The sequence below is a fragment of the Leucopleurus acutus genome (genome assembly GCF_964270905.1).
Source record: "Leucopleurus acutus genome assembly, chromosome: 8".
Taxonomy (NCBI): domain Eukaryota; kingdom Metazoa; phylum Chordata; class Mammalia; order Artiodactyla; family Delphinidae; genus Leucopleurus; species Leucopleurus acutus.
In genome coordinates, this window is record NC_139151.1 from 82,573,854 (window position 1) to 82,595,729 (window position 21,876).

A 21,876-nucleotide genomic window follows, 5' to 3' on the forward strand; every position below is an offset into this window, starting at 1 on the left:
AAAAGTTTTGAAATCCATGGACTGTATTTATAAAGCCCTACATTTATTTCTGTGTGGTCTCAGCCCTTGAGCTTATTTTTTGTGGCTTTGCTATTATTTCAGAAAACAAGCAACGTTGATCATTTTTTAAATCACAGTGATTTTGCTTTATAGGCATCTCCTTTTTCGTAAAAGGAGAAGATATAAAAAATTTAAGGCCTGATCCAGGAGAGAAATAAGCACACAAAGAACAGGAGTGTGTGGTAGAAGGGATGTGAACACCTGACCACTGAGCCAAATTCACTTTCACAGGAGTTGCATTGCAATCTCTATTTTCTCAACTTGGCAACACACTGCATTTTAGGTGTTCAAAGATGAGCGTGCGACAGCCTCCAGGAGGTAAGGCCTCAATGTCTTTCATCTCTAGGTCATTGGTGAGGGCTGGGCTATAGTGACCAAAAATAGTGATAATCTTCACCCATTTATCTTTAAAGTTGTCATCACCAGGCCTTTATAGGATAAGAATTTGTTCAGGGACCTGAGAAGAGTGTGAAACATCTTAGGCTAGTGATTGAGACAAGTGTGCACCAAGGGAACAGTCGTCTTTAGGTGTCACAAGGGCTCTCCTAAAAAGCTTTATAATGCCCCTAGTTAAAGGTTTTCCCCCGATTTTCTTGCAAACCACAGATCAATTACAGTGTGCCATTAGCCAACAAAAGCTTTCTACAGAATAATATCTTCCTGTGTAATCTAACATAAATTCCATCTTCAATTTTTTATATGAACCAGAAAGGACAATATTCTAATGTGGAAAAGAGGAATTTACAGGTAGAGCATTCTAGGAAGCCTTTTGTATCACGGTGATGTGTATAGTCAGGGATGTGATGGTAAAAGAAAACCAGCCAAGGCTCTTTATCATTCTCCCTCTAAGCGATCAAGGTAGCACTTCCCATCGCTTCTGAGCTCAGCTAGTGATCGGATGATCAGCTTTTGTGACTGACTGTGAAGTCCAGGTAATGGATACCACCAGGGAGAGGTAAGTCTGAGGGTACTGAACTGAAGGGGGGAAAAATGGAGCAAGTTTCTGAACAAAGGTCAAGCAACAGAGCCCAAAACACTGGTGTGCGCTCAGGCGAATAACCCCAATTTGTAAACAACAGGGTATTCAGCGTCCTTTCATGCAAGACAAAGACCCAAAATAAAGACCCTGAACATATTGGTTCTGCTTGAGAAACATCCCAATTGTCTGGAAAATAGGAAAAGGTAAGAATGCCTAAGATAAACCATCTGGACTTGCTCACAACGAGCTCAGGAGAAGACCAAGGCTGTGTGTTAGTTGCTCAGGGTCTAGGGCTTGGAAATACCCTAGACGCAGAACACACCCTCCACTGGATATCATGTCACTTCTTGTCAGTGTGTAAACAAGAGGTCAATTCCAGAGTCCAGTGTAGACAGATTTTCACATAAAAGCATAATGAAGATTAAGATGCTATTAAGTAAGAGGTCAGGAGTTAATACTATACTAAAGCTGAGAACCTCCGGAATCCAGGAGTCAAGCTTGAAACTATAAATCTTTACAGATCAGCAAACGATTCATCTTTTCTGAACAACTTTAAAAATGTAATTGTCTAAATTAACTACAAGTAACTTGGAAGGTGCTCAGAGTCATAAATGAATAGTCAGTAAACTCACTCTTTCCATCATATAGCCAGTTTGAATTGGGCTATTGGGCCCCAGATCTTTTTCACTGATACAAACAGAGATCTCTCCAGTGTCTTTACCATTTTCAAATATCTGAAAAATAAGCACATTCAAAATTAAAAATAAATACACGCACACATATACATACATATAAATACATATATAAACACAAGCAGTCCTGATTTTGCACAGTACAGGGCCGACTGAAACTCACACATATGGTTAACTGTGTAAAGCAAAGACGGCCGGTATGAGCACGTGCAAGTAATTGGCAATGAAAAGCAACAGGACTAGAATAGTACAAAGGAAGTCCCTTGATTCTCCTTTTGGTTTCAGTGTCCTTAACCTGACTGTCATTCCCTACAATCTTAAAATAGAAGGAAACACAGACATTAAAGGAGGAATCACTGACTACACCGAATGCTTACATGGGGCAAGCGTCAGGGAAAGGTCAGCTAGCAACCAATTAACTAGCTCATTTCATTCTTTTTGAAGAACATAAAGCCATCAATTATGTAAGGAATGTTTAATTTATATTTAAAATATATCAGTGTTAAGCTCATCTTTTGACTCACTGAAAGGAAATCCAACCTGACAAATGTATTGCATAAAGGTACAATGAAAGCCATCCATTTTAAGTGCATATAAGCAACAAGTTGCTGAGAACAGAGATAAAATTCAGAACATTGCATTATGCAATGCTCATCTGGAAAAAGAAAATGCTAGCTAACGTTCTGGTCAAAGGTATCCAAATAAACCAGTCCCAAAGGAAGCCTCCACTAGAGTGAACACCGTCCTCTGACCATGCTGAGGGCCCACGTGGGGTGCGTCATTCACCAGGCAAGAGAGAATGCAGGCCGATAGAGGCTTGATGAGTAACGTAAATCCTTGCTTTTTACTGTATTTTTTTCTCAAAAGTTCTTTTCTTCCCTTTCTGATAGACCTATCACATCAGAGTAACCATTTTATTTATTTCTAGTGCTATCTCCAGAGAAGATAATTTGGGAGAATATTTTATTTAAATATAAGAAAGAAAGCCATCTGTTTTACTTTTGAGACAGTTTGAGAGTTATTTAATTAGTCCTAACTTGGTTTAGGAAATAATGTGCTTCAATAGCACTTCCTCAGGCTTTAGGCAAAAAAAAAAAAAAAAGGTTTAAAAAAAGAGTAACAATGTTTAAGAATGGTGGGATTTTCTCCACTCTGTGCTTTTCATGGTACTGACAGCCTAGTGGAGATGGTACAGCTGTCAGCCTTGGAGCATTGATGCTCCACACTCTACAGTAGCTTTTGCTAAAGGGGATTTTTTAAACCTCTTTTCTGAGAAAAGATACAATTCTGAGCAACAAATCTCTCTACTTTAGCCAGGAACTTTGTAAACCCAACTGTTGCCTACAAACCTATGGGAAATAATGTGGGAGGAGAAGCTTACTGTCCCAACAATCTCTTCAGGGCCCTCTTAAACAACAGAGCCATTTAGCAATTAGGTTCACAATTCTAGGCGGATCACATTCTGCAAGGTTAGTGTTGACAAAGGCTCGGTTTGGAGAACTTATTGATGTTCCTTTGTCAAGACTTGCTGGATGTGGAACTGGAGTGCAGCAAATTATATTCTAGAAAATAGCTGTGTGAGTGCTGTCAAACTGAGAAAGCAAATAGGACCTGGACAACACCTAAGACCTTCATTAGCTTACTGCTTTCTTCACTACTGTTAATAAGTCTTCCCTTCTATGTCCAGAAAAGAGTGTTCTCAAGAAAAAAAAAAAAGGCTCTGGCCTCTAAAAGCCCTATGAGGGCATAAGGAAAAAAGAGGTGCTTTATTGTTTAAGTAAAAGTTTAGGTGTTTAAGTGAAAGAAATCTGCCCTCCACTAGTCATTCATATAATGTTTTTTTTCTGTATTTCTACAAAAGTAAAAATTCCCCAAGCCGAAATTCTATGACATTCTGCTTTTCTTAAGGCTCAGCTCCTATTTTTAAGGTCTGTATCACTATGACCTTTTTTTTAAATCTAAGTATTCTATTTTTTTCTTCCTTTGCATGAAAGTATTTTTATTTCTATTGTCCAATGTCTAAACAAAGATAGCTCTCTAAACAGAATTTACATAGGAAAATAAAAAATAGTCTACCTTTATTTTCCTGCTGCCTAATCCTTGGCTTAAGAAAAACCAACTGCTTCCTAGTGGCTATCTGCATGCCATTACCTCCTTATAGTTCTAAAACTAAATTCTCACCCTTGAAGTAGGGTGATACAAAAAGCCAGCTAAAGGCTAGTCTTGAGTCCCTAGCTGAGGAGTAATGCAATAGAATCTAAAAAAAAAAAAAGGGGGGGGGGATCCAGATCCTTTCAAAAACATTGTAGCTAATGACTATTGAAAAAAATACCTATAAATAGGAATTTACTTCTATGCCCTTAGTTACACAAAGTACAGAGTTTCTAGGAGGAGTTTCCCATGAACTGCAGTCTTTTTACTTTCCTTCATGTCAACAATGACTTTTCTTCAGCAGAATTAAATTAGGTTAACACCAATGTTTCACTGTAATGTTGTTAATCAATTCTTCATTCAACAAATATTTATTGAGTGCCTACTATGTGCCATCCACTGCTCAAGTGCTTAAGATATACCAGTGAACTAAGATTCCTGACAGAACAAGTAAGGAAATCATATAGCAAGGTCAGGATACATCCAGGTCTGTGAGGTCTGAAGTTTATACAACTTGGTGGGCCTTCATTAACAAAAAAAAAATGCAAAATTACAAATGGAAAACTAGATACAAAATATTTATTTAAAATGAGAAATTACAACAATTTACACATATTAAAAAGCTCACACATAGCAAAAAACATGACAAAATCCAGAAAAAGTCACAAAATATTTTCATTAATTTACTATCCAATGCACATTTTTTGGCTGAATTGTCTTCAATCACCTCTTCATTTGGTAATCTTGTAACATTTTCTATAAGGAGAATAGGAATATAATTCCATCCTCCGTCTTGCATGGTTAATCAAAAAATTTCTATTATTGATTAGAAAAATTTCTCTCAACTACACAACTTGGTTGGTCATTTCATAAAAATTTTTAGGACTGATGTCAACTTTGGGAAAAGCTTGATAGTTTACTTTAAAATATGAGCTGTAAAATGTGGAAGGATTTTCTACAAGTTACTTGACTTTGTTAATTTCACACTATGTTTTTCCTCCACCACCCATATACTTTTGGTGACAGGCACTCTAGTCCACAGTCAAAAAGCAATACACTCTATGGCCAGCAGGTAGTAGCCATCTTCCTAGAAGCTCTTCCCATACCAGGGTAGCTTAGCCCTAACTGAACTACGATACAGGGAAATGACTGCACACCAGTAATTACATTCCACTATGTTCAAACTAAATGTATCCTCAACTCAACTTCCCCTTAGCCAGACCTCAAAAATGCCTGCAACCACTTCAGCTCCAGCTGGTGCAAGGGAAAACTTGACAGAGAGGAAGTTGGAGTGGAAACAGACAATGCTCTCAGTCAATTGTAGTTAAAATATATTATATTTGCAAATTTTACAGAAACATGTGGCCATGTGAACACATTGCTAGGGCCTCTCCCAGGGTTTTGGAAGGGGCCTAAGCAGGAAAGGGGCCCTGAAACTTAGGTACATGGGTATCATGGTAAATGCACCTTGGAGGAAGTTAGAAGGTGGTAAGTGCCATGTAAAGAGGAAGAAATATAGCAGAGAAGGGATATAGGGCCTAGGATCAATGAGTGGGATGGGTGGTGGTTGCCATATGAAGCAGGTGATCAGAAAAGGCTTTCAAGAGAGGAAAGATTTGAGTAAAGACTTGGAGGTGAGAGAGTTAGCCAAGCAGATAGCTGGCAGAAGAGCACTGGAGGCAGAGGGAGAGGCTAGAGCAAAGAAACTAAGGCAGGAACGTGCCCAGTATGTTCCAGGAACTACAAGCAGGCTGGTGTGATGGGAGCAGAGTGAGAGAGAAGAAGGGTAAGTAACGTGAAATCAGAGGGTTAAGGGGTGGGCAGCAAAATGGGGGATCCTTGGAGGGACTGGAACAGAGCAGTAACAGGATCTGACTTAAAAGGAGCATCGGGGCTGCTGGGTGGAGAGTAGACTCCAGGGAGCAAAAGTTATCCGAAGGGTGAATGACTGCGGCTCAGAACAGAGTATTAACAATGGACTTGGTTATAAATGGTCAATTTCTTTCGTTCATTCCAGAGTAATTTATTCATTAGTGGGGTTGGGAAATAAAATTTGTAGCTAGGCTAATATTTCTGGACCGTGATGTCTGCATCTATGGATGTAAATAAATCAACCTAAGTATAACTTCATATGTAGTTTCTGTGAAGGCACAAAAATGTTTACAAACTATCAAAAGAACTGTATTTACTGTGAAGATTTTATAGAGGCAGTGACCAAAACGTAAACCACGCGGGGGGAAGATGACTTGAATAGGATGTGGTTCTTTGACCAGTTTGTCTGGCATCATTTATGACACCTATTTAAGGACTTGTATAAGGCCTAGTTCAGTGCCATTAGCGGCCTTTAATGCTATAAGTCTGGTTAAGAGCTAGCTGTCGGGGACCAGCAGGTTCCCAAACTCTCTATAACGGCTGGACAGACCACCCAGGAAGCTCTTCTGTGCGTGAGTGGAAGGCCAAACACCTAAGCTTCAAAATGCCTCAGGAGGCAATGCTGTCAAGAGGCAATAATAGGAAAATGACACCGCAGTGTGTTGCCAAAAGTTGGGAGGCTGTACGGTAACAGGATTTACTACTAGAGGTCTGGTGAAGGAAAGGAATATAAAATAGCCCCACAAAACTATTTGGCATACTTCAGGTGAAATAATTAAATAAGTTGGGAAAAGGTTAGCTTACATGTTGTCTTGGATTAGGGTCCCCAGGAAACAGACTCTGAGACCAAAATTTACCTGCGGAAAGTTTCCTGCGGAGCGTTCTCAGGTACAACACAGGTGAGGGGAGTGAGGAAACAGGAGTGGGCAGAGGGAGAAGGTAAACTGTGATGTAGTTGCAACAGAGGCCTCTGGTGGGAGCTCTAGACCTGGGATGGCCCCTCAGCGTTGTCCAGAATTGAGGCCAGGGAGTATGGCTTTGCACTGCCCACCAATCAAATATTGGATGCAGATTGCGCTGAGGATGGGGGCCTAATCTTTGGAGAAGCAGCAACTTCACACCAAGGGCAACTGTCCGAGAAGAATGTAGGTGTGGCAGCTGGAGGTGGGGGGTGGTTATCTCAGTCCTGAAGAGGGAATCCAGGTAGTATGGCACGGCATCCACTACACACGTGCACAGTGATTCGCAGTGTAGAGTGTGCACACCTTTAAATCACTCCATACTCAAAGCAACTGGATTTTATAGGTGAGTCTCAGAGAGGTTAAGTGACTTGCCTAGTGCAAATCTAATCATAAGGGGCAGCAAGATCTTTAGAAATCAAGTCCTCTGATTTTTTTCCAGCTTTATTGAGATGTAACTATCATATAACATGTAGGTTTGTGCACAACGTGTTGATTTGATACATATTTCTAAATGATTACCAGGGTTAGCTAACACCTCCATCACATCACATAATTACCATTTCTTTTTGTGGTAAGAATATTTAAGATCTACCCTCTTTAAAACTTTCAAGTAAATAATACATATTAGTAACTAAATCACAGTCTTCAGCATTGTATCCCCGGAACTTATTCATCCTCTGACTGAAAGTTCATACCTTTGGACCAATATCTCCCCATTCCCACCTCCAGCCCCACCTCAACCCCTAGTACCTACCATCCTAGTCTCTGTTTCTACAAGGTCGGCTTTCTTAGACTCCACATGTAAGTGATATCATACAGTATTTGTCCTTCTCTGTCTGACTTATTTCACTTAGCATAATGCCCTACGATGTTTTAAATTACAAACATCAAAATTTACTCATATCTAAGATTAGAGATCCTACAATATGAAAATTTTTAAAGATATAGAAAAGTAATTTATAGAAGTTTTTTACCTAAGTCAAAGAACATGAAAATTAAAATGGAATATTTTCTTATGTGAGAAGCTAATTAGCCATGAAAAAAATCTATCCAATCAGAACTCAAAGTCGCCTTTAGAGATAGAAAATTCACTCTAAGTGAACTAACATTGTATGTACATTAAATCAAATAAATGTGCTATTACTTTTTTTATTGTTACAGACTTGTGAGATAGTTTATAGAATGTCCACATTTTCTACATCTTCTCAAATGTATAATATACTATAAATCAAACTGTAAACATGTCTAATTTTAATATTCAGATAAGAAGATAATCACAAAGCAAATATTAAAATTATGAGATTCAGGCAATGAAAAGTTAATAATGAATTAGTATGTTTATACTGCGTATAGGAAAATGTGTTTTAATGCCTAACAGAGATATCTTTAAACTGTACTTAACAGGTAAGGAGACAGTACATTTGTCCGAAGAAATAAAAATGCACTTATGTGAAGACAAGTTATTTCACTGTTAAACTTCACCAGTCTAAGTGGGACCTGAATCAAAAATCAAATAACATTGTTTTAAAGCCCAGAAAAGGTATATTTAAGAAAATAATTTACTTTAAAAGAGACATTTTAGATATCCTCTGTAAGTTGCAGCACAGCCCACCATTTAGAAGATATAAAGTGGGTGACTGCCAATGGTGTAGGATTTTAGGAGTGGGCTAAAAGACTCCGACCCCAAAATACCACTCCCATCAACTTTCCAATACTAGTTGAAATTCCAGTTGGAGGGATACTCTTTTGTCACAACTGAAATACCACAGCTCTATGAGAGAAAATAATATTTGACCTTATTGGTTATTGATCTTTGAGGTTAGGATTTTCAATCTTGGCTTTCTGGAATTCCTCAGAGGGCCTGGGGTAGGGCTGGTGGATAGGGGAGTGAGAGTGGGGAGCTGTGGTCCAAAGTGGGAGATCAAACCTGATGAATGAGTCTGTGGGGAAAACCACCAACCTGGCTTCAAAAGGGGTACATCCTACTTTCATTTACTTTACACAGGGCATTCCAAGAAAAACTTTGATCCAAGAAAAAAAAAAGGTTTGATACTGTCTTAGCTTGAAAGAAAGTATGGTATGCCTTTTTCCTGAAGTAAGGATGGTATCTGACAGCCTGAACTGGGGGGTTGGAGTTGGGTATGGAGCAAAGGCCACGGGGGGCCAAGGATGGAGAGGTCTGCACGATGCCCTCATCAGCTTCACAGTTACCCTGGGAGTGGGCCTGTGTTCTTTTCCTTTAAGCATTTAAAGTCACATTTCACTGCTTTGTCATAATTTTTTTAAAGGGCTTCTCCCCAACCCCATTTCTGACAAGGTAAAATTTCTAAAACAAGGTGCATGATGCTGCAAACAATAATCTCTTTGTATCCAATTACAATTCTCGCTAAAGTCATTACATGAAAATGTTTAAAATTATACAGAAGACAGTGGCAAGGTAAATGTGTTTGCCTGATGTTCTAAGCCAAGTAATTTCTTTTTCCTTTTTTAATTTTTAATTAATTTATTTTTTTGGCTGTGTTGAGTCTTCGTTGCTGTGCGCGGGCTCTTCTCTAGTTGCGGCGAGAGGGGGCTACTCCGTTGCGGTGCGCGGGCTTCTCATTGCGGTGGCTTCTCTTGTTGCAGAGCACGGGCTCTAGTCACGTGGGCTTCAGTACGTGTGGCACACAGGCTCAGTAGTTGTGGCTCGCGGGCCCTATGAGTGCAGGCTCAGTAGTTGTGGCACACGGGCTTAGTTGCTCTGTGCATGTGGGATCTTCCTGGACCAGGGCTCGAACTCCTGTCCCCTGCATTGGCAGGTGGATTCTTTTTTTTTTTTTTTTTCCGCGGTACGCGGGCCTGTCACCGTTGCGGCCTCTCCCGTTGCGGAGCACAGGCTCCGGACGCGCAGGCCCAGCGGCCACGGCCCACGGGCCCAGCCGTTCTGCGGCATGCGGGATCCTCCCGGACCGGGGCAGGAACCCGTGTCCCCTGCATCAGCAGGCGGACTCTCAACCACTGCGCCACCAGGAAAGCCCAGGACCTACCATATTTGCTTGACAACACAACTCTAGGAAATAGCAATGGAGCCAACAGGGCCTTTTTCATTTTGCTGCATACCTTGTGCATTACTTGAATTTAATAAAGTACTGTATATATTAATTTTACAACTTTTAAAAGCCAATGAAGATTAAAGATAAGCCAACATTTGGGGCTTCACTGGTGGTGCAGTGGTTAAGAATCCGCCTGCCGATGCAGGGGACACGGGTTCGTGCCCCGGTCCGGGAGGATCCCACATGCCGCAGAACGGCTGGGCCCGTGGGCCGTGGCTGCTGGGCCTGCGCGTCCGGAGCCTGTGCTCCGCAACGGGAGAGGCCGCAACGGTGACAGGCCCGCGTACCGCGGGAAAAAAAAAAAAAAGCCCTTTATAAATGAGAATATTTCAAGGAGAAGTGGAACAAAGATTTTTCACTTTGTCTAAATTAATTTTGTGCCTAAAATTCTAATTAATTGGGATTAAAATATCAATATCAGGTATGTGGGTCCTGTCAGTAGCTGAACATTATATACCAGATTTTGGTAAATAAAGGTTTTTCGAAGTTCCTGGGCTCAATATATTTCTTCTCAAGGAAAGTAAGGGCTTTTTTGATGAGAAAAGCATAGCCACATCCCCCCAATTCTATTTTACTAGGGAAAAGAATACTATACGATTAAATATGAGCCAAATCATCAGACTTCCCCAATTCTCAGCCTCAGAGATCATATTCTCATCTTACAATAGAGTATATGTTTTTAATGCTATTCGGTTTCTTTTTTATATATCAAATCTGCCTGGGAAGGTAATTTTTTCCCCTAATATGAATAGATACTCTGAGTAACTAAAACCTATGCAAAAGTTTATTGCCTAGAACAATACATTTTCATTTTTTTAAAAATCCATTTTTTATCATAAAACATTATCAACGCTGTAGGTAGAATCTGAAGTAGGAATAGATGCATCACTTCATTTGCACTTACTAGAAAATCTGCATTCATTTCTATGTTCAAATGATGAGTTAATGCTTGATAATATTCATGGTGAGTCGAGCTAACATAGATGTCAGTGGGTAATCCAGGGGACAGGAGCATATGCAAGAAGAGAATCTCAGTGACTTGAGCATCTCAAACACTCTGTGAAAAAGCTAATTGAGAGGTAAAGACAAATTAACTGCTATGGAGAAGGACAGTCTCCCTGAGAGAGAGAGTGTGCCTGCAGCAGTAAGGTTCAGTGATTGCATTTAGTCTGCATAACTGCTAGGACAGTAATCCAGCTCTGGCCTGTGGACTTTCCCTGCTGACTGCCCACCTGGCAATTCCCTGGGCACCTTCAAGACTGTCAGGACTGCACAGGGAAAGCCTGTCTCATTACAAGGGCTCTGCATGGGAGATTATGCCCCGCCCAACCAATTGCTCTTCCCTGATTTTGATACAGACACAGTTTTTCAGTTTTTCTCTTCATTGGGTCTAGGAAGGGAATATTGTATTTTCCTGCAAATAGAGATTTACACCTGGCTGCAGATGCCTGTCAGGAAATAGGGTGGGGTGAATACGCTGGCATTCCCCCACCCCCCAACAGGCCACCAAAAAAATGAAAAAAGAAAGAAAGGAAAAGAAGGCAAGATGGAAAAGAGCACTGGAAAGAAGGGTAGGTGAGATATTTCAGGGCCTACTGCTAACAGCTATCCCATGAGATGTTAGCAGGCATTCATGGGATCTAAGGTTTACTTGCCTTTAAAATGGACAGTCCAACATTTGCCTTGGCAAAATCTACATATGAAAACTGATTATCTCCATCACATTTTGTCCAACATTTAATATATGTTCTTGAAGTCACAACAATAACATTGAATATTCCAGTTTTACTACTCTAGAAACAATTCCTTTGAAAAATGAAGTTTTAAGTTGGTATGTTTTACTACTTGTACTTAGAGCATATCCTAAATTTGTTGTCCCACTGTTTACTCAAATAATGTAGGTGAAATAACAGAGAAGCTCAGAGATTGTAAATACATATATGGGAAAAGTGGTTAAACAGAAAGACAAGGACCAAGGAATGTACAATGGAAATAAGAACAATATGCATGCAGAACAGTGATGACACCATACCCCCCCCAAAAAAAGTCTCGCCACTTGACCTCAGTTGTCTCTTTAATTCATTTAATTGTTCCATAGACTCCTAAATATTTAAATAAACTTCCTATTAAATTTTATATATGGTTAGAAAACTTTACATATGGATATATATGGTTAGAAAACTTTAAAAATTTTTTAAAATGGTCACAAAATAGAATACAAATCTCAGATGGTTCCATGGTGTCGTTGTGCCTTTGGTAGAGCAAATTCAAGTCTCCAAAGCACAGGAAAGGCCAGGAAGGTATTACAGATAAAAATTAGCATCTTTTCTGTTATCAACGAAATTAGCCCATTTTCTAAATACAAACAAGCCTGTAAACTAAAATGAAATTGTAGTAAAAAGCTGAGAAGACCTACACATTAGTTTTATTGTCTTCAAAAGGAGGTGTCATATTGTTCAAATTAAATAATCAGCCTTGGGCCAAAAAGGCGTTGCAGGCTTCTCTGCCTCTTCCCACTGTACCAAGCACAGTGCCTTGTAGACATATGTGTTTAATAATGTATGGGTTTATTGGACTATTCACTTAAATTTTTCTTTATTCTGTAATTGGAAGAATAAAAATTGTTAGATACATACTACCTAGAGGATGAACTAGATGCTGGACAAAGACATTCTTTAAAAGTAAATCTCTGAATTATCCCTTTTTAAAAACTTAAATTTCTATATGCTAGGAGAGAACACTATAACCAAGCAATATAAAAACAGTAATGCTAAAAAAATCTCCAAATCACAGCCCTCTGAATCTTGTTTTTATCCAGGTTACTAAATTCCACCATATTTCCCTTGCTCACAGCCAGAGTGGATTCATGTAAAGTTAGCGGAGATTAAGCCTCAGGACCCTTAACTTGCTCTAGTTCCTGAGAATGCCAAAAGTTGAGAGTGCTGGAAGCTGTAAAGCATCAATAGGTGGGGAGGGGAAGCCAGGTAGTAATCAGAGTATTTCTATGTAAGAATGTCTGATAAGTTACCTTAAAACATCACAGAAGAAAGAATCTGAATCTCCAAGTCTCCATTAATTTGTTGTGATTTATTTTCTCATTCTAAATAAATAGTCACTTTCAGGCCTAATTTTAAAGAGGCTCCTCTCCCCTCAATTTTACAAGATCTAGGTCCCAGAGAAACTGGATCTGCCTCTACTGGCAGCAAATGGAAGATAACCCACAAAGCATCACTGACCAATTGTGCGTGAAAAGCACTACTAATTCCAGTAAAAGGACTTCCCTGTACCCATCTTCTGCTCATTCCCCCGTGCTTTCTCCCACCTACTCACACATCCCACACTCTTGCTCATCAATTGCCTGTCAGATCACCCACCTTCCTACTAGTTTTTCCACCCACCATCCCCTACAGATTTGCTAATAGCCTTTCCTATCAATCCTTTCTTTCCTGCTCTCCCAGGGAAATGCTCACATTTCTGACAGCATCTCCATGGGGATGAAGAAAAAGAGGAGTTGCAGCGAAAGGACAGGACTGGGAAGGCAGAAGTCACTGAGCCATGGCTGTAGCAGATGTTCTCATAAGGCTGAGGGTGATGGCAGTGACAGGGGATATGGGGTAAGAGAAGGTTTGGAATAGTAAGAAATTGCTCCAAAAGCTTGTTACCTGAAGGGCTTCGTAAATTATGCCGCACATTGAGTGTGACCACTAAGGGTAAAAACAATAAGAAATCTCATCAACTTAAAAGGTGCTATGATGTGATGGGAAGAGAATGTACCAGAATACAAAAAAGTGTATGCTGGGGTTGTGACTACATATGAGTGCATATGGAAATGATATGCAAGGATGAGAATGGTTATATAAGGAATAATGTGACTACGGGTGATATAACTTTTTCCTAAAATTCTTCTAATTTTGGTATGTTGTGTTTTCAATTTTTTTTTTTTTTTAACAAGGAACTTTCCCATGGCAGGATGGACACTGAAACTATTCTCGGTCTTTTGTCTTAATGTGTCTATTTAAACTGGATACTGTATTATGCAAAAATGGAACTGAGGCATTGTGGAACACAGAGCATGTCCTTTTAAGAGGTGATCTTCGGGCTTCCCTGGTGGCGCAGTGGTTGAGTTCGTCTGCCAATGCAGGGGACACGGGTTTGTGCCCTGGTCCGGGAAGATCCCACATGCCGCAGAGCGGCTGGGCCCGTGAGCCATGGCCGCTGAGCCTGTGCGTCCGGAGCCTGTGCTCCGCAAAGGGAGAGGCCACAACAGTGAGGGGCCCGCGTACCGCAATAAAAAAAAAAAAAAAAGAGGTGATCTTCTAATATTAAGACCTAACCAAAAGCTGCTATTTTAAAATTATCAATGAGGGACTTCCCTGGCGGTCCAGTGGTAAGGAATCCACCTTCCAATGCAGGGGACACGGGTACGATCCCTGGTTAGGGAACTAAGATCCCACATGCCTCAGGGCAACTAAGCCCGTGTGCCACAACTACTGAGTTCGCGTGCCTCAACAAGACAGCCCGTGCGCCACAGCTACAGAGCCAGTGCACCCTGGAGCCCGCGGGCCACAACTAGAGAGGGAAAACCCACATGCCACAACTAGATAGAAGCCCACGCACCGCAACAAAGAACCCGCACGCCGCAAAGAAAGATCCTGCATGCCTCAACGAAGATCCCGTGTGCAGCAACTAAGACCCAATGCAGCCAAATAAATAAATAAATAAAAGGGAAAAGAATTTTTAAAAAATAGATAAAATTATCAATGAAAGATATGATGAGGATGATAAGCTCAGTGAAAAAGTGAATGCAACCACACATAACATGAAAAAGCACCCCAGGGGACTTTTGGATCACACCCTGCCTACAGCCCCTAGTTGAACACCTAGAAGCTCTAGAAGATGATGATGACTACAATATATTATGTTTGGTTCTTGAAGCTGAGTCCTGGGCTCACATATGTATTCTACAGTGATACAAATCATCAAATAGAGAAAAGTAGAAAGATAATCATTCCAATTCACTGTTTTATCAAAATGAATAGAAAAGGGGAAAAATAGGTTTTATTGGAGCCATGCCTTTCAGTTATAAATGGAAAATGGATTGATTGATTGATTGATTGATATATCATCTAACACTCTGCATAGTACATGCTACAAGGTGGGATAAAGTTGCTCATAACTACAAAAGTCACGGCCCTTGCCCACAGTGACTCAGAGGTAACTGGGCTAGAGACAGTGCTCCAAAAAAGGGCAGTTCATTCACACTCCATGGAAACAGAGTTTGGCCAGGCTACTGACATGAACTGATTCTGGAGTTAACAGAGGATGGTATGCTGCTGTGACCTATGCTCAATATCTCTCCAGTTGGAATTAGCAAGTTCTCCTCACCTAGAGAGTATGGAAAAACTCCTCAATTCTAAGAGATCTGCAATTCTGAATACTTAGGGTATACTTTGCTAATCCAGTTTTGTCTCTACTACCTAGCTATTTCAGATGTAAGAACTCGTTTAGAAAACGACAGATCTCTATATCTTTTCCAGCAGTCCAAACATCTACTCCCAAAAATATGGGGGTTGGAGGGAAAGGAGAAAATGCATTACCATGAATAATACACAATAATTTATTTACAATGTTCCATTTAATTTTATATGAAAAACATGTCAGTCACTTTGGGCATCCAAGACCAACTTGCCTTTCTAGACTAATTACTGGAAAGTCCTATGTGCCCTGTGTTGTACATGACCCTGCCTTTGCCCACTCAGTGGCTATAGGTAGTTGAATTAATGTCAGGGACCTAGGTAAGGCTGGACTGACCCAAACAGATTCTCTCTTTAAATGGTTTGAACTAGGAGACACAAAGACTCTCGTCAGATGATGATGGCCATTTAAACCTAACAGTTAGGGAGAGCTAGGGGCCGTAATTTTCCTCCATGTACGTACAAAGGAGTAAAAAGAGAAAGCCAGCTTGCAGAAAGAAATGAGAAATGAAAAAGCTCAGAAACATGGAGAGACTATGGGGCTTCAGGAGAAAGAGATATGGAAAAGAAGTGACTTTCTTGTGAGAATCGGCTGTACTTCCTGGTTTTCATTTCTGTGAGATTCCTTTATGTTTTCAACAAACCCTCTTTTTATTTGAAATGCTTTGAGAGGGTTTGTGTTGCAGGTCACCAGAGAGTTTTGATGTAAACATGGGATTTATATCATAGAGCAGATGGGGAAAGAGGAAGCTCAAAAGAGGGGAGAAATAAAATGAAAGTTCCCTTGACCCCAGGCCTGGCCAAGTGCGGACACGGAAAGGCAAATGTGGGGCCCTGAAATGAAAGAAGTATGGTTTGCAGGAATCTTTGGTTTTGCTTTTGTTTGGCTTTTTTTCCTTTTTATTTTTTTATTGAATTATAGTTGACATACAACATTAGTTTCAGGTGTATAACATGGTGATTTGACATTTATATACATTATGAATTGATCACCATGATAAGTCTAGTGACCATCTGTCATCATACAAAGTGACTGCAAGGTAATTGACTATATTCCCTGTGCTATACATTGCATCCCTGTAGCTTATTTATTTTATAACTGGAAGTTTGTACCTCTTAATCCCTTTCACCTATTCCACCCAACCCCCCCCAACTCCCTCCCCTTTGGTAACCACCAGTTTGTTCTCTGTATTTATGAGTCTGTTTCTGTTTTGTTTGTTTGTTTTGTTTTATAGATTCCACATATCAGTGTATTGAACAGTATTTGTCTTTTACTATTTGTCATATAGTATTTATCTTTCTCTGACTTATTTCATTTAGCAAAATACCCTGTAGGTCCATGCACATTGTTGCAAATGGCAAGACTGCATTCTTTTTATGGCTAACATTCCATTGTGTATATATATATCCATTTGCCTATCAATGGATACCTAGGCTGCTTCCATATCTTGGCTAAATAATGCTGCAATGAACATAGGGGTGCATATATCTTTTCAAATAACTGTTTTCGTTTTCTTCAGATAAATGCCCAGAAGTGGAAGTGCTGAATTGTATGGTAGTTCTATTTTTAATTTTTTGAGGAACCTCCATACTGTTTTCCATAATGGCTGCACCAATTTACATTCCCAGCAACAGTGTTCGAGGGTTCCCTTTTCTCCACATCCTCACCAACACTTGTTTTTTGTTATATTTTTGATAATAGCCATTATGACAAGTGTGAGGTGATATCTCATTGTAGTTTTGATTTGCATTTCCCTGATGGCTAGCAATTCTAAGCATCTTTTCATGTATCTGTTGACTATCTTCCTTGGAAAAATACCTATTCAGGTCCTCTGCCCATTTTTTAATTGAATTGTTTGGGGGTTTTTTGATGTGTGATTTCTTTATATATTTTGGATATTAACTCCTTCTTAGACATATCATTTGCAAGCATCTTCTCCCATTCAGTATGTTTTTTCATTTTGTTGATGGTTTCCTTCGATGTGCAAAAGCTTTTTTGTTTGGGATAGCCCCATTTGTTTATTTTTGCTTTTGTTGCCCTTGCCTGAAGATCTCCAAAAAAATATACTGCTAAGACTAATGCCAAGGCAGCATACAAGAAGCATACTTCTTCTAGGAGTTTTATGCTTTCAGGTCTTACATTTAGGTGCAAAATGGCAGACTGGATCTGTAACCAAGTCAGAAATCTGAAAAAGAACAATGCTACTGGACTACAGGAACACTTGACCTTGATGTCTTGAACATCACTTCCTAAGCCTTTAGCTGAATAGCATAGACTATGAGAAATATATTATCGTGTTTACCTTGGAATTACACTTCCCCAAAGGTCAATTTTTACATGGTAACATTCTCATTAAAATGTAAACAAGGAATGCCATTAAAGAAATAAGTTATAGACAGAAAATATAATGTTATTTGCAGAATAAGAGTGAATATTAAGGGGAACTGTAGAGATAAAGGCTTATTATGTTCAAATATGAACATAATCAAAAGGAAATGAAGAACTGTAGTTATGGTTCTTTAGATGGAAAAGAGCCATACTTTGAGTAATTCAATTTTACTAATTATAGTCTCTTGAAACATGAGATATGAGATTATAGAACAATCTTAATTTGACAGACTTAAACAAAAGTATTTAAACTCCCTAAGCTTTCAGTACCTAAACCACTTTAGCTGAGTATGAATTTTTTTTTTCTCTTCCAATGATGCAATAGCAAAGGGTAGTTTAGGACATTTAGCCATCTTGTCCTAACAAATAACCAATTCACCTTTTTTTCCCAGTATATTCTTACGTATTGATTTTACCAAGTGAACCCAGACATCTGTCACACTTATCCAATACAGATCCTTTTCCTTGGAAATGTAGTTATAACATCAATCAGTCACCTGGCCTTTCACCTCTAATTCCTATTGCCACTGTCTGTCAATTATTAAAGCTTGTCCGTTTCTCCAAATAAGTTATTTTTAAAAACTGAAATACACAGTGACTCCTGTGAAAAATACATGTTTCTTAGAAAAGCATGTAAATGTTCATGATTAATTTCTTCATTAAAATTACTTTTCTGGGTTGAAAACTAAAGTTTATAAACCCATATTTCAAAGACTTCTAGATATTTTCTTTTAGAACATATTCCCTGAATGGTAGTATTAGCACTTGTAATCCAAACTCCAGTTTGAGGAAGACAACACAAAAAGAAATCCAAGCTGAGTGGCATTATCACAAGGGTCTTCAAATGGAGCAGAGTGGTTTGTCTCCGGCTGAACCCATTGAGAGTCACAGAATGACACCCACCTTGAGCTGCAGGCCTCCTGGGATAAGAGTGTTTGCTGGAAGGCTTTTAATGTGTTCGTAGACATAAGAGGAGAATTGCTCCTGCTCAGCCTGTAATTGGGGGCCAAGTTTAGAGAGATGACCTCTGTTGCTTTTGATAGCTGTCTGCAATTCATCAATCAGCCTGTTCACCTGGAGGGGTTAAATTACAAGAGTTGTTAGCAAGAAGTAATTGTTGATGTCACACCTATTAGATTTTTGAGTACTTAGTTTGATGTGGGGAAGATGACTTCAATATAAGAATTTGAGTATAGATCTATGTTCAAGTAAAGCGAATAGGCGATATATACATTCCTTCATCAACAAATTTTATTTATGGGAAAATTTCTAACTTTGTACTTCAGTAATATGGAATAGGTACCCATTTACAATTGCTGAATAAAAACTGTCTCTAGATACAAAAAGAACCATATTCATTGACAAGTTTGCCAAGGACTTTTAAACTGCTTAACAGAATAAGACCTCTCTAAGACTTTAAGTAATCCAATATATGTGCCAATGACAATATTTAATTCTATTACATGTACCTTCCTTTTAAGAATATTTTATTTTACCATCTGTATGTTACCTTTAAAATTTGTAATATGTATATTAAATTCATTAACATTTTGTGGCCTTTTAAATGAATCAGTCTGTTCTCTTCCTTCCAAATACTTTAAAATATAATTTTCCAAATTTCATAAATACAATTTTTCAAAATATCCATACCTCAAAGACAATGCTCTATTCTAGACAATATTTTGAGTATATACAAATTTCTGAATAATGCATAGAATTTTTCCAGAAACAGCAAAGGCTTAGAAACATGTACCTTTTATATTTAAATTTATGGATTTCTAATCAGACTATTTAAGAGACATATGAAATTGACTTACAGGTTATTAGTAAGACATACTGAAGACTCAAAAATAGTAAGTTAATATTTTAACCCTTATAGTTTACAAATTAAAAATCATTACAATTCTTTGACCCTTCACTGTGTTATATAAACTTATATTCTCTCTAATAGACTGGATTCTTACATAAACACTGCTCGATATATGGTAGTGACTAAAAGAGATGAAAAGCAGGAATTCTCTTTATCCATGATCTTTAAAGTGATCAAATTAGACCCATCTAGAATTATGAATGACTGTGAACAGGGCATGGATTTTTGAAATCTTGGGTTAAAATGCTGGCTCTTTCATTTACTGACTGAGAGGCTTTGAACAGGTAATAAAAAAACCTCATTCATAAATGAAGAATAATACTGACCTTACCATGTTAAGAATTAAATTAGATTAAAGAATGGACAGCACAATGGCTAACCTATAATGTCGCATGTACATGGTGTATTATTACAGTGTTTTCATTTTTAAATAGAGTAGTTTTCTGCAAATCAAGTTTTAATTGTTTTTCTTGGCCTGTCTTTCCTATTCCTACCACTATTTCACATGAAGAAGATAAAAATTTGAAACTAATTGCTACATAGATTCTCAACCTCACTTCAGTGTCCACAGATAAAATGCAAACTCCTTCTCCAAGAGTCTCCCATGTAATGACAGCTCATTGTCTTTCTATCTCTCTCAGCTGAAACTATGGTATTTGCCCCTACCAACTCTGATGTTAAATCTATGATTTCTTTCCCTTCCACAGAGGATTTCAGGGAAGTCAATGAAAGTAAGTTTGTACTATTATACATATGACTTGAATATTTACTTTTCTACTTTACCTAGTTAATTTGAAATATATATATAATATTAGGTGTATATATATATATATATATATATATTACTTCAACTATATTTAGCTTTTCCCAAGAACTTTAGAAGCATTATATGCATATAAAGCTAATTTAAATGATTCCTACTTTTCTTTGGTGTCCCATATCTTTCTTATTTGTCCCTATGTGATCAATCATATACTTTCTTTTAAACAATGCTTTTTTCTAAACAAAGAACTGGCAAACTTCTTCTCTATAAGAGCCAGATAATATTTTCAGTTTTGTGAGTTATAATGTCTCCATCAAAACTATTCGACCCTGCAGTTGTACTTTGTAAGCAGCTGCAGACAATATGTAAACAAATGGACAAGGCTGTGTTCCAATAAAACTTTATTTAGAAAAACAAGCAATGGGCTAGATTTGGCCCCAGGGCTTCAGTTTATCAACCGTTCTTCTAAACACATATATTTCCTCTCCTTCCTTTCTTTTCTTATAAGTAATACTCTGGCCAAGCCTTCATCTCCTCATCCCCTCCTGCTACTGGTATTACCAATACACCTACTGAGTGGCCTCCCTGTGCCTAGTCTCTCCCCCTGTAATCCATCCTGTCATCTCCACCTAATTAATCTACCTCCAATAGTATAATGAACCTTCAAGTAGCTCCCCCACCCACTGCATTCCTCATCTTGCTATTCAAGATTCAAGACCTTTTCTTACTTTCTAGAACAAATTTCTATGCTTTCCACAGTACAGTTAACCCTATAAGAAAGTCATAAAGCTTAAAATATGGCAATGATGGATGATTCAATATTAGTCAATGTTTTTCATCCTTATCTTTACATACTACCTTTTAGCAGTATTATCCTCAAAGATGATGGATAATAGTATATTCTACATACCAAAGCTAGAGACCAAAGCAGACGAAGTAACTTGATCTTATAGGTATGTGACAAACTTAAAATCTAATATCCAAAGGCCTGAAATAGAAAGAGTCTACTTCTGGAAAGCACCGATCCTCTCTGAACCTATACCCAGCATCATTTGATTCAAGAAGATATAATTTTACATAGTCTTTAAAATATACTAAGTATCATGCAATGTATTTTGTTAGTCAATAATACTGCTCTCTTTAATTTTATGTACTGTACCTAGTGCTACAGCAAGCCACCAAAAAAAAAAAAAGGACGAATTTCAGGCTTCGATTTGAGAGCATCTTTATACGACTTGTTTTACTGTCACAATCCATAGCCTTTCACTGATAGGGAATTTCATGTGACATCAGAAATCAACCATACAATTGATGATGTCATTTGCATTCTAAAGGGCTATTGGTTAAAACCTTAAAAGTTTCATTTCCCATAAATTCTTCGTTGCTTCAAAAAATTTCTCTATCGTTTTTGCCATTTTCCTTGGCCCCATGATTATCTGTTAATGTATGTGAAGCATAATTATAGCAATCATGGACTGTATTTTTAATAACTTAAAACTATCAAATAAGATGCCCTAGTAAAGATTAACTTATATCTTAAACATAGGAGAAAATATATCAAGAATCCTGCCA

General features: G+C 38.4%; 1 protein-coding gene across 1 annotated transcript in view; it reads right to left on the reverse strand.

Moving 5' to 3' along the window:
- Positions 1–21,876, reverse strand: part of DCDC1 (doublecortin domain containing 1) — a gene marked incomplete at both ends in the record, with an annotated part of 430,017 nt that overhangs the window by 198,083 nt on the left and 210,058 nt on the right. The window contains 2 exons of the mRNA XM_082844001.1: positions 1,672–1,773; positions 18,575–18,745. Of these exons, the coding sequence (XP_082700127.1) occupies positions 1,672–1,773; positions 18,575–18,745 (273 nt within the window). The remainder of the gene's footprint in view (positions 1–1,671; positions 1,774–18,574; positions 18,746–21,876) is intronic.